At 43.9% G+C, this 13,967-nt stretch overlaps 1 protein-coding gene across 2 annotated transcripts in view; it reads right to left on the bottom strand.

Moving 5' to 3' along the window:
- Positions 1-41: 41 nt before the first annotated feature.
- Positions 42-13,967, bottom strand: part of LOC133499629 (transmembrane protein 132D) — a 46,034-nt gene continuing 32,108 nt past the window's right edge. For both annotated transcript variants that reach the window (XM_061817855.1, XM_061817854.1), the window contains 5 exons: positions 12,105-12,248; positions 7,000-7,205; positions 5,558-5,822; positions 2,988-3,179; positions 42-2,899 (listed from right to left, as the gene is read on the bottom strand). In XM_061817855.1, the coding sequence (XP_061673839.1) occupies positions 1,619-2,899; positions 2,988-3,179; positions 5,558-5,822; positions 7,000-7,205; positions 12,105-12,248 (2,088 nt within the window). In that variant the 3' untranslated portion in view covers positions 42-1,618. The remainder of the gene's footprint in view (positions 2,900-2,987; positions 3,180-5,557; positions 5,823-6,999; positions 7,206-12,104; positions 12,249-13,967) is intronic.

Genomic DNA, 13,967 nt, shown 5'->3' with positions numbered 1-13,967 from the left:
AAAAAATATATATATATATATATATATATATACACCCCAATCATAACTGTACATATTATTAGGAGCTGCCTTTTAGAACAAATCTTAATTAAAACTGCCATAAATGCTTTCTGGGCGGCACGGTGGTCAGCTGGTAAAGTGTTGGCCTCGCAGTTCCGAGGTCCCGGGTTCAATCCCGGACCCGCCTGTGTGGAGTTTGCATGTTCTCCCCGTGCCTGCGTGGGTTTTCTCCGGGCACTCCGGTTCCCTCCCACATCCCAAAAAAAAACCATGGAACATTAATTGGACACTCTAAATTGCCCCGAGGTGTGATTGTGTTTGTACCCTGCCTCCTGCCTGTTGACAGCTGGGATAGGCTCCAGCACTCCCTGCGTCTCGTGAGGATAAGCGGCAAAGAAAATGGATGGATAAATGCTTTCTTAGCAAGGTTTTAGGCCATTTTTGATTGACCGATAGAGGAATTTGCATTATTTACTTTTGACAATAACAGTGTTGATGACCTGCATTTTTTTTTTTAATCTCATCTCTTCTGGATTATATACACGGGAACATTTGCACATTAGGAACACATTTTGACATAAGAGACTTCATATAACACATGACCTCCAACATGCACACTTGAACATTTGAATATTTTGCAAAAGGCCCAGTACTAAAAAAATAAATAAAATGGTTACTGTGGGTAAGAGGTTTTAAAGTCTTAATACAGTTCAAATGAAGTAAAATATAAAATTACACAGAAAAAAAATGGCTACTGTTGAAAAGAAAAGCGCTACTTGTGACTTCCTGTATTAGATTTAACCCATTCATGGGCAGGGTGGCAATTTTTTTGCCTTATTGAGGTAAAAGTTTCCTAAAATAACATTTCTTTTTCGTTTAACGCATAAAACAAAGGGTAAAAAAGATATACCCTCTCGCGGGCAGCGTCCCAAAACGGGTATGTTATCAGTTCTGTGAAGCGGTACATACTAGAGATATGTTTATTAGTGCATTCTTATTCTAGAACGACACCTCTGTATTAATAATACTGATGGATTTAGCATTTTGAAGACAAACCTGGTTGCATACTGACCTTTCTCTCTTTCTTCTCTTGGAAAACGCTCTTATGTGGACTTGAGGCAGCCATGTTGGGTCAGGAAGGAAAAGGAAATAACTCCGCGCTAACTTTGACCGATGAGTTATCCTCTCCTGATACCAAATCGCGGCTTCAGATTAAAACACTTCAATATTTTGACATACTGAAGGATGTAATGCGTGAAAATCACGATGTCCCAAAAATGGGACGCTGCCCACGAATGAGTTAATTTCAAAAGCTCGTCAATTCCTGTCGTGTCGGTCGCTCATCAGGAAGTGCAAAATATAAAAAAATTGGAGATCCGCATGCAGCACAGCATTTGGTGCCTTTTTCTTTGTGTTAAGTAGAACAACCGGCTCATTTCTTCTGCATTATACAATAGTCTAGGTGTACAGTTGTGTACATCTAGAAGGCCTTGGTAGGTTATGAAAAGGTTGCGTATTCCCCCCCCCCTCCCTATTTCCGACAGTGAGTCAGCAAAGGCATTGAGGTGATCAAAGCCAGATTTCCCGCAACGTGAGATCCGATCAGACTTCTTCTTTCTCACGAGCCGTCCCGACATTCCGCAACGGGCACCTGACGTCCCCCCTCGCGGGCGTCGTCCTTGCCGACCCAGTGGATGCCGTGTCCGTTCTGCCTCGGCGGCGGGTGCGGCGAATGCGTGGAAAAGGTGGTGAAGTGGACTCGCTTCCTCTTGCTGGTCGGCGAGTGCAGGGACTCCGCCGGCGCAGGTTTGCCCCGGAATGAACCCGCGCGGCTGACGGGAGAGTCTGTGACCGATGCCAGGCAACTGGGCCTTCTGGACAGCGTCGCGGTCTTATCGGGGCCAATGTCGATCACGGTGGTCGTAGTCTGCGAGTCTTGTTGAACGGGACTTCCCGGGACGCTCATCACTAGTTCAGCATCGGTACCGAGCCACACCCAGTCGTGTCTGTGGCCTGTGGGCTCCTGGCCATGTGACTGAGACTTCTTATGTCTGAACTTTACGACATATGATATGCAATTTACGAGAAATACCATGATGGCCAAGCAAAAGACCCCTAAAAGCGCGTACATGCCGATCTCTAAGTCAGAAAGGGGCCTGCTGGTCAGCGTATCGTCCTCGCCACTGATCTCGACCTCCACCGACTTTTGCCCGGGCACGACGATTCTCGTGGGAAAATTATTGGAGTTGAGCAGGTTACCGGGAGCCTTCACGGTACTTGAGAAACGGACACTGTCCACTATCAAATTGTCGGAGTCAAACGATTCGCCGGCGTCACCGGGGCTGCCCTTCACGCCGACCGCGCCGGTGGGACGGCTTCCCGAAGTGCTCGGTTTCCCCACTCCGCCCAGGCTGCCGCTGGTCCCGAACGTCCATTCGGTAGATTTGGTTGTGGTCTTTGCCGAGGCGCTCGGGTCTTTCTCCGATGTGGTGATACGCAATGAAGGGACCTGCGATGGCCTTCTTTGCTTCCTGTCCCTGTCCGTCTCTTCCCCGTCATTTCTGAAGTCCCCGTCGCTGTTGTTTTTTTCGGCGGTTTTGCCGCCGACGCCGTCCGGTCGTCGACTTTTCACCTGGAACTTGACCTTAAGACTGCCGTTGCCCACAGCGAAAGTGCTTTTCCGTTTGGACTTCTGGCAGGCCTCGCAGATGGAGATTTCCACCCGTACCAGAACGCCTTCGCCCTCTCCCTCTGCCACCACAGCCGGAGGGGTGCCCCTCACTGACACCACGCCCTCGTCCAGAGATGACACCGTCACTCGGTAGAAGGCCGGATCATAGACGTCAAGCGGTGTTTGGCTGCCATCACTGAACTGCAACCATGCGGTGACCATGGCTTCCTAGTAGGAGAGAAATCAAAAACCAAAAAAAATATGCTTATTGGCTTTCGAGCATTCATTCACGTTTGTTTAAGATTAAAATTGTTACCTGTTTGGGCAAGCGCAGAACTTCCTGTGTGGTTGTAGTCGCCAGAATGGCCCGGTTGCTCCCCGGGCTGAGCTGGAGGGTCATCGAGAGACCCGCAACCATCTGCACCCCCAGTTCGGTAATGGTCACTTTTTCATCTGTGACTTGCACCGTCGTTTTTGCCAAGATTGCGTCAGAAAGCGGAGAAAACACCTGTTGGGCAACAGTATCACGTACGGTTAAGTGCAAAGACCATTTGGTTTCATCAGACTTTAAACTTTTGTTAATTTTCCCAAGGAGATTGAGATCAGATTCTCATTTAATATGCCGACCTGGCTACAGACTGCAGAGTGAAACAAAAATCTACTACTACTGTAATTTCCGTTTTATAAGCCGCGACTTTTTTCACACGCTTTCAACCCTGCGGCTTACGCGGTGATGAGGCTAATTTGCGCACTTTTTCTAATGGCCGCAAGGGGGCACTCGAGTGGAAAAGGTAAGAGTGAGACCAGTGGAATATAAGTGCCGAGGAAGTGACTTTTACCGGTATGTTGTTTTGTTTTGTTTTTTTTTTTTTTAATAGCCCTGTTAGCACTGCGCTAGCGTTGTGCTAGCATGTTGCTGTTGTGTTACTGCTGTGTCTCGGTGATTTTTACTGGTGTATATATATATATATATATATATATATATATATATATTTTTTTTTTTTTTTTTAAACCAGACTGTTAGCGCTGTGCTAGCGTGTTGCTGCTGTGTTACTGCCGTGTTTCAAGTGATTTTTACTGGTATATATATATATATATATATATATATATATATATATTTTTTTTTTTTTGTTTTGTTTTTTTGTTTTTTAAATCAACCTGTTAGTGCTGTGCTAGCATGTTGCTGCTGTGTTACTGCCGTGTCTCAGTGATTTTTACTGGTATTTTTTTTAACTGGACTGTTAGCGCTGTGCTAGCATGTTGCTGCTATGCTACTGCCATGTCTCAGCGATTTTTACCAGTATGTTTTTTTTTTTTTCAACCGGCCCTGTTAGCGCCACGCCAGCATGTTTCTGCTGTGTTACTGGTGCGTCTCAGAGATTTGGGGATGGGTTTTTTTATTATTATTTTTTTTCATTGGCTCTGTTAGCCCTGTGCTAGCGTGTTGCTACTGTGTAGCTGCCACGGCTGTTTTCTTTCCCGGTATATTTTTTTTTTCTCACGAGCCCTATTCGTGCTACCGTGTTGTTGCTATGTTGAGCTAAGATAGGGTATTAAAACTTTGAAAAATCTTTCTGTGTACCGTCTGTAAATATCTCGTGTTTCAATGTGGGCACTTGCGGCTTTTACACAGCTGCGGCTTATGTATGTACCAAATGGTATTTCCTTTACAAATGTACTGGGTGAGGCTTATAACCAGGTGCGCTCTGTAGGCCGGAAATTATGGTAGTTATGGTCATAGTTCTTAATTTCCCATGTGCGTTTTATGGCCAAGGATGAACTTTACAGCTCACCGTCCACTTCAGAAACACAGAATGACGATCGCATCAATTTGGGCCAATGTACAATCGACGTTTGAAATGAGCGATGTCATCGAATGCGGTTCTCCAATGTCAACATCTCTTCTAGGAATGAGCAACTATTTGGCACCCATAATCCCAACTTTGTAATTGACTTTACGCGTTCCTGTCTGCTCTGAACGTCGCCTTTTAATTCCATTTGCATAAGCCACTTTGACAGCTGTCTCGGGCCCGGGGAATGCCGCTCCGCTAGTCAGCTTACTTTTGCTTTTTACCATTCTGTAAAAACTGCACGGAAGGGCAACGTATCCTGGTGCACCCTACTTGACCTTTTCGAGTACAATATGGAAATAAAACAATTCTTCATTGCTTCAATACATGTTTTCCGTTGAGTGCGACTGAGTGGAAAATACTTTGGCGCAATCATCTCCTCCTCGACGAGGCGGTTGTAATGTCTACCGTTTCAAAATGAAGACTATAATTGTCAGCCACATCGCAATATCTAGGGCCCTCATCTCGCATCTGTAGTACTTCCCGCGAGTCCCTGAATGCAACATAATCAGGTCTTCTGACTTGTAATGACTCAAATCACCAAATTGGGAGATTGAAAAACGTGGCAACCTTTGCGGTCGCCGTTCTCGGCCGGCGAGCAGGAATAATGAAGGTCAGTCGGTCAGACGTCATTTTCTCAGGGAATTTTGATTATATCCTGGCTTCACCGAGAAAATCCTCGTGGCACCCAGAGGGGCCTTTGCATGGAAATCGGTGTGTCGATATATACTGTCTCCAGATTTGATAAAAATCTGTATTTCCCCTCCCAAAAAACGGAGGGTACTGAGGACTGCTGGGAGTAATATTTTTCTTGCATCCAACATGGGGTCTGTGAGCTTTGTCATTGTGTTTTTGCACCATATTTCCAGGGAAAAAGGAGTTACAATAGCACTCAGCGTGTCACAAAAGTGAAATCCTGCTGAGTCTGGTCTCGCTGACCTTGACAGACAAGTCAGACACAATCCTCACACAGCGCTCACGCGTTCTATTTTCCATCCCGGGGTTCCCGTTTTATTGGATTGATGCTCACGCTTACCTGGACGGCGGTAGTCCCAATGTCGCGCCCCGATAGGACCCTCCCCGCCTGGAGCCAGGCCACACGGGGGTCTTCCACCTTCATGAAATATCTGACCAGTTTTGTTACATCCACCTGCCAGTCAGAGCCCAGGAAATAGGCTTTCGGGTCCCGGGGGTCCGCCTGCTCGGCCACAAAGTGGGTTAGCACCCGCACCAGGGCGTGCTGAAACTGCAAGGTGCAGCCCTTTGCCTTCTTTTCATCCACTTCACTCTTCCAGCCAGATCTGAGACACAGAAAACACACCACGTCAGATCTTTGAGTCCTTGGGCAACCCTGATTTTGACGCAGTGCAAGCAAACTCGTACTCGAGCGGAAAAGGTAAGAGTGGGACCGGTGGAATATATGTGCCGAGGAAGGGACTTTTACCGGTGCTGTCCTGTTAGTGGTCCGCTAGCCTGTTACTGCTATGTCTCACTGATTTTTACCAGTATGTTTTTTTCTGTTAGCGCGGCGGCGCTCGCATTAAAACACTCTGTGTACCGTCTTTCTTTGCCTTTTGTCTTTTCACATGCTTTCAACCCCAACTTTTACGGGCCCTGTTGGCGCTGTGCTAGCGTTAGCGATGTTCTAGCGTGTTGCTGCTGTGTTATTAGCGTGTCGCAGTGAAATTTATCTGTAAATTTTATTTTAACCGGCCCTGTTAGCATTAGGGCTCGCGTTAAACTCTTTCTGTGTAATGTCTTTGTAAATATCTCGAGTTTCAACGTGGGCACTTACGGCTTTTACACAGCTTCAGCTTATGCAGTGATGCGGCTAATTTGCGCATTTTTTTCTAACGGCCGCAAGGGGGCACTCGAGCGGAAAAGGTAAGAGTGAGAATGGTGGAATATATGTGCCAAGAAAGTGACTTTTACTGGTATGTTGTTTTTTTTTAACCGGCCCTGTTAGCGCTGCACTAGTGTTAGCACTGTGCTAGTGGGTTGCTGCTGTGTTACTGCCATGTCTCGGTGATTTTTACCGGTATGTTTTTTTTTTTTTTTTTTAACTGGCCCTGTTAGTGCTGTGCCACCATGTTGCAGCGACTGTGTTTTTGTTAATTGGTATGTTTTTTGTTTTGTTTTTTTTTACCAGGCCTGTTCGTGCTACCGTGTTGTTGCTATGTTAAGCTAAGCTAAGCTAAGGTATTAAAACTTTGAAAACTCTTTCTGTGTACCCTCTTCGTTTGTAAATATCTCGTGTTTCAATGTTGGTTTCAATGTGGGCACCTACGGTTTTTACACTGGTGCAGCTTATGTATGTACCAAATGGTATTTCCTTTACAAATGTACTGGGTGAGGCTTATACCCAGGTGCGCTCTGTAGGCAGGCAATTACAGTAACTGAGATGTTTTGGACTGGAGTAATGAATGCTTCTGGAGGGCACACAATGTTGAGTTTCACAGAGACAAATATGTAACGCACCTCTTGGAAGTTAGTATGGGGACCCTCCAGCTTTTGATTTGGCTCAGCTCTGAGTCTGACACCTCAATCTGAAGGGGGAGTCGCGGCATCCACACGTTCAGCTCGAGTTGAGCGCTGAGGTAGCTGTAGGTAAAGTTCACCGCCATCTTGACTCTGCCTTTTGTCTCCTTACCGTTTACAAAAACATAGTCACAGCTGTCCGAGACCTGCGGAGGAAGAGAGACAGGGATAATTTATTGTTTAATGAAATTGGTTGGTGAAAACAACCAGTTTGTCCAGGTGCATTTTTGGGAAAAAAAAACTGCAGCTGGAATTGGGTTGAGAGTGAAGGTTATGTCATTTATGAGCTGGAATGCTATGCAATCTCTTAAGTATTTTTATGGATAACTTTTTTTTATATTAGATTATTTATTATAGGATTTATTTTATTTTACATACATGGTGAACTGAAAGATGTTTGAATCTAATTGTGCATGTGTATGATGACAATAATGCCTACCTGCCTATCTACCTAGTGACGAACATGATGAAATTGTCTCATAAATGTCTTTTTTTTTTTTTTTTAAATGGTCGATTCCCACCATGATAAATGTCCTTGAGGTAGTTTCACGCTGCATTTGTCACCGCGGCGATTGGTAGTTACCAGCAAAAAAATACAGCGATGATCGCTGCTCCGAAGCTTTCGGAAGACGGCGCGTTGCAATTTTGTGTTACGTAATCAAAATATCACGCGCACTCCGTATCTGTCCTTCACAGCCAAGCGCATTTATTACATGATCATTTCAGAAGCGACCTTGGCGAGATGAATCGACTACAGCACGGTTAAGATCGCGCGGCCGTTCTAAACCGCGAAGCGGGAAGTTCCCGTCGGTGCTCGCGTCAGGCCAGGCGAGGCCACATTTAAATTCAGTCGCCAGCCTCTGGAAATGCACACAGGAGTGGGGAAAAAAATAATAACAATGTGACTTTGACTGAGGGCCTAAGGAGGAATACGAATAGCAAATCTGGCTCTTATTTGGACGAATGCGGGACTTGGCGACACGATGCGCTGCCATGTGCACATGTTATTTTGGATAGGATCATCGGCGCATTTCAGAATCCCCCCTTTCCCCCCATCCGTAGCTAAAGCTTTTAAATGACCCCGTCGCTATGTGTCATCCTGTTGTGGCCTAACTTCCTGACAAATAATCTCATGCATGAATTCAATCCAAACGGCGCATTGACACTGTGGCAGTGATGGAGACTTCCTAATGCAAACGTGGATCAATAGACAAAAAATGGAGTCGTTTTCAAGTGTTTCGAGAGCTAAACTGTCCTCCTTTTTTCAGACACTGGGAAGGCAGCCATCCGTTCATCCATATTCAGGCGCACATTGTTCATTTCTGATTTTTAATGAAAACGTCAGCTTCATGCTTAAACCGAACTACGAGCTACAGTATGTTCAAATAATACTTTCCAAGATCATTTTAAAGGGAATACATTTTAATGCGGCAGCCACACACTCTTCTTCGTCACAATCCCATTCTGTCAACAATAACAGCACCCGGCGGGGGTTTTTTCAGTCATAAATTGAAATTTGTTTTGAATTGAATCTTCTTTTCATGAGACAGTACACACAGATTGCACTGATAACTACAGTAATTTCCGGCCGATAAGCAGCGACTTTTTTCACTCGCTATGCGGTGATGAGGCGAATTTGTGCATTTTTTCCTAACGGCCGCAAGGGGGCACTCCAGCGGAAAATGTAAGAGTGAGACCAGTGCGATATTTCTGCCGAGGAAGTGACTTTTACCAGTATGTTTTTTTTTTTTTAAACTGTCCATGTTAGCGCTGCACTAGCATTAGCACTGTGCTAGCGTGTTGTTGCTGTGTTACTGCCAAGTCTCAGTGATTTTTTTTTTTCACCGGTATTTTATTTTATTTTTTTTTAACCAGCCCTGTTCGTTGGCACATTGCATCTTTCCTCCGAAAAGTGGATAAAAAGCATAGATTTACCGTATTTTCCGGCCTGTAAGACAACTTTTTTCACAGGCTTTCAACCCTGCTGTGTTACTGCCGTGTCTCAGTCATTTTTACCGGTATGTTTTTTTTAACCGGCCTTGTTAGCGCCCCAATAGCTTTAGCGTCACGCTAGCGTGTTTCTGCTGTGTTACTGCAGCGTTAGCGTTGATTTAGGCATGTTTTTTTTGTTTTGTTTTTTTTTTTAAACCAGCCCTATTTGTGCTACCGTGTTGTTGCTATGTTAGGCTAAGCTAAGGTATTAAAACTTTGAAAACTCTGTGTACCCTCTTTCTTTGTAAATATCTCGTGTTTCAATGTGGGGACTTGCAGCTTTTACACAAGTGCGGCTTATGTATGTACCAAATGGTATTTCCTTTACAAATGTACTGAGTGAGTCTTATAATCCGGTGCACTCTGCAGGCCGGAAATTACACTATGTTGTTTTTTTCTGAAGATATCATTTAAAGATTTGAAGAATATTATATTACTGTATTTGATAGTAAACTTCAGCAGCTGGCCAAATGAAATTCGGCAAGGAAAAATTGACGAATGACAACATAAAGATCCTAACACACGTCAAGAACCTTTTACTGAAGTATCGGTTCTTCAGTTCTCACCTGACTAAGACATCGAGACTCCCCTCCGAGCATATTGTACAGGAGATGAAACATTGAGGTCTAGTCTCACATTCATCTTTTGATATCAAACACAAAAGTTTCCAATCGAAACCAATAGTAAAGGAACTGGCCTCACTGTTCCGGCAAGCTCGTAAACTGAGCGCTCCTCTCGGCTTAGAAACAAACAACAATCCGTGTAGGATGATTTAGTGCGCAGACCGTGTCTTTACAGTTATTTATAATCCTGCTCTCCTTACAACCGACACTACTTAACGTCATGTACTGCATACCGCCAGCCGTAGTCATCAGTAAATCCCATCATAAAATACAGTAGGCCAAAAATAAAAATACAAATGCAACACTTATTTTTTTTTTTTGCCCCAATTTTTCACGAGCTGAACTCAAATCTAAGACCTTATGTCCACAAAAGGCTTTTATTTCTCAAATATAAATACAAATCTGTGTCATTCTACTTTTGTAACCATGTCCTTGCCGTATTTTCCAAGATAATCCATCCACTTTCCAGATATGGCGTATCAAGATTTCATCAGACAGCGAGATTATTGGCAAGTGGGCGGGCTCCACTGTCCTTCAAACTGGCCTCCCCACCACAGAATACAGCCCAGATCCTCCACCTTCAGCATCTTCATCTCGTCTAAGATCAGCCGTTCACACACCCACAACAATCGCTTCGCAAAAGCAAAGAATTCAAAGAAATGAATGCAAAGAAAAAAGGATCCCGAGGCCTTCCCAGGAAACGTACTGGGTCGTCCTCGGGAACTCCTCCAGGTGGGACGTGGCTGAGGAGTTACATTCAGATGTAAACCGCTCCAGTAAAATCGGAAGTTTGTTGGATACATCACAAGCAAAAGTAGAGATCCGCTACTGACATCGCCGAACTGGACCTCCTAGAACTGCACCTACAACACCCAGAGCCTTCAAGAACTCTGAGCGGATCTCATCAACCCCTGAGGACCCAGCCCAAAAGCAGAAAACTGCACATTTTAGAGGGGCTTTTTAATGTGGGCAGCCTGAGGCACAACTGTACAACAATCTTGTTGTCTACTTAGCATCTTGCTAAACCACAACTGGGAGGTAGGTGGATTGTCTCGGCAAGGAAAAAGTACTCATTAACACATCACGATAAACAATATTGTGAATGATATTCGAGCCAATTACCGTAATTCCCGGCCTACAGAGCGCACCTGTTTATAAGCCTCGGTACACAGAAAGAGTTTAACGCTAGCGTGGCGCTAGCATTAAACTTTTTCTCTGTATCGAGGCTTATAACCAGGTGAGCTAATGCTAGCGGCACATCACCGCATAAACCGCAGGGTTGAAAGCGTGCGAAAAAAGTCACGGCTTGTAGGCCAGAAATCACGGTAGCACATTTAATAAAAACAAAAGTGTCGCATTCATATTTTGCGTGTGTATAGGTATCTGGTCTTCTGGTCGAGAGAGTCAAACATTGTATGCCTAAATTCTTGAACATATTTTATGATGAAAGTGTACAGTCTGCTGGAGTACATGTAAATTTTTCCATCCTGAGAGCTCACAGGCCTGCGCCCCGTTTTTCAATTTCATCAGTCAAAAAAAAAGAAAAAAAAATGGCTTTTGCAGTCAGCCTTGACCAGCTTCACAGGATAAAAAGGCAAAAGTTACAGGATGAGAGTCGCGAGGTCACTTAGCTCGGCGGCTCTTCATCGAAGACCAGATTGAAGCCTGAAGGGGGAAGGGAAAAGCTGACTTTGAGAGAACGTATTTGTCTCCACTTGTGCACGCTTTCATATTCATGACCCAGCACTCCTGTGGACAGCGTTGTGTGAATGAATTTGGAATTGTATCAAATTTACAATTACAAGTGACCCTATTAAAAATGTAAAAGTAGTGTAACTATGTCAATTGTTTTCTCAAAGTAATAGAATTACATATGACTTTGGCCCATTGCATGTTTCCTCCAAAAAGTGGATTAAAACCATAGATTTACCGCAATTTCCGACCTAAGACGCGACTTTGTTCACACGTTTTCAACCCTGTGGCTTTTTCTAACGGCCGCAAGGGGGCACTCGAGCGCAAAAGCTAAGAGTGAGAGCAGTGGGATATATGTGCCGAGGAAGTGAATTTTATCGGTCTGGCCATGTTAGCGCTGCGCTAGGGTTAGTGCAGTGCTAGCGTGTTGCTGCTGTGTTACTGCCGTGTCTTGGTGATTTTTACCGGCATGTTTTTTTTTTTTTTTTTTAACGGCCCTGTTAGCACTGTGCTACCGTGTTGCTGCTGTGTTACTGTCGCGTCTCAGTGACTTTTACTGGTATGTTTTTTTAACCGGCCTTGTTTAGCGCCATGGTAGCTTTAGCTGAAAACAGGATTAATTAATTAATTAATTAATTGTAAATACATAAATACATTTACTAACTTCTTTACAAATATTCTCGCTGTAATGTATTGGATTACAATTTTATTGTATATGCGAGCGAAGCGTTTTAGGACCTTTAGAGCATCTTCGTCAGTAGAGCTGCATTCCGTATATTCCGAAACGTCGGTGAGCCGGCCGTCCTCTTCCACGGCAACTGTTCTTACAGGCACCAGAACTTTCTTGCCGGTCAGGACCGCTGTGTTCAGGATGTCAGGCTCCTGCAATCGAAGGAATACATAAGTCTTGGGGGGTTTGGGGGGGTTCAATTATACATTTTACAGAATAAAATAACACAAGACTAGTGACGAATGAAGTAGAAGGTTTTTTCCCCAGCATACACACTCAATTTATTGTGGATAAAAAAACATGTAGGCAGTCGAAGCTCCACTGTCAGACACTCTCACCTCATGGGTGTGTTCTGCTTTTTCTTTGGCTTTTAGGGTTTGATTGCAATACTTCATTTGATGTCATGCGAGACATCAAAATACGTGGGGGACCTTAGCGTACCTCTTGACGAATCTGAGAAACATTTTGAAAGTCTTAACATCAGGTTGGCTTTTTCTTTGGCTTTTGCAACTGTTTTCCAACCCTTGCTCCAAAAGGACAAGTGTGAACAAGCCGTGGAAAGAATAAAGAATTAAAACTATAAACCAGAAACTACAAAATGTAGGCAAACTCACATTCCGAGAAGCTAAGACTCCAATTTTACTTTGTTACAGTTAGTGATTTGAAAAATGGAACGCCTGGAAGAGAGACCACACCGTATAGAGCTCGTGCACGTGACGTCACCATTTTCACGGCGCCATATTGCCGGTCAAAAAGAGCTGCTCGACGGTGTGGGGGACATTGAACCGGAGGAGAATATTTACAATGCCCGAGACTTGTTGTGCTGTTGGTTGTTACAACGGACGAGACAGATATTCAACGAGGTCATTCTATAGAATATCAGCTGAAAAGACCCAAAAGATTGATGGATTTCGGCAATTAAACGTGATAGATAGTGCCCATCCAAACACACACGAATGTGTAGTGATCACTTCATTTCAGGTAGGAATTATTCTTAATCTAAAATTACCAAGAACTATTTACAATGCTAAATTGGCTCATTTGAGAACAATGCGTATTTAAAAAAAAAAATACGACAGGGAGTAGTCTCCAACGTACACGGAAGCGTGTTGTTGCCATACGTTAAACTTTGGTAAACCTCTCAGTCACAGACGGTTTTTTTCGTTTTTTTTTAATAATATGCATTGTTCTCAAATGAGTCCAATGCATATTTAAAAAAAGAAAAACTGTTGGTCACACAGAGTTTTACGTAGGTTAACATGTGGCTGCAACACGCTTCCGTGTACAGGGGCTGAAGCCTATCCTAGCGGTTAATTTTTTTTAAACCCATTTCACTCATTCGAGAACAATGCATATTTAAAAAAAACGTAGAAGTTTACCAAAGTTTAACGTGTGGGCGCAACAGGCTTCGTGTACGGAGGAGCCGACTCGCTGTCTTTTTTTCCCCAGATCATAGTTAATGAATGCGAGTTTGTGTAAAACCAGAGGTCATTTATTTAAATATTGAAACTTGTATTGGAAAAAAATCTGAGTGGCTCATCACTATGTGGGATTTATTCTTGATTGAGAACAGATCCAGCAACAAAGTATTTGTCTTTTCACTGCTTTCATACTGTTCCGTGTAAATCTCGACAACTTAGTCACCAGATGCATTGATAGATCCAGTTGTCCAAAACAATCGGCGTTAAATATGCGTCCTCTGTGGCAAGTGTCTCTCAATTTTCCACATACCTTCGTTTATTATCACCTTCTAAATATTTAACAGTATCGGACAAAACTCTGGGAGACCTATTTTAGTATCGTCTCGAACCGACTTCACATTGAAGAATGCTTTGCTAGACCGGCAGTACCGCCAGTCACACGACTTCGCT

Source organism: Syngnathoides biaculeatus, chromosome 4 (assembly GCF_019802595.1).
Source record: "Syngnathoides biaculeatus isolate LvHL_M chromosome 4, ASM1980259v1, whole genome shotgun sequence".
Taxonomy (NCBI): domain Eukaryota; kingdom Metazoa; phylum Chordata; class Actinopteri; order Syngnathiformes; family Syngnathidae; genus Syngnathoides; species Syngnathoides biaculeatus.
Note: the sequence above shows the minus strand (reverse complement) of the source record. Positions and strands in the feature narration are given on the sequence as shown.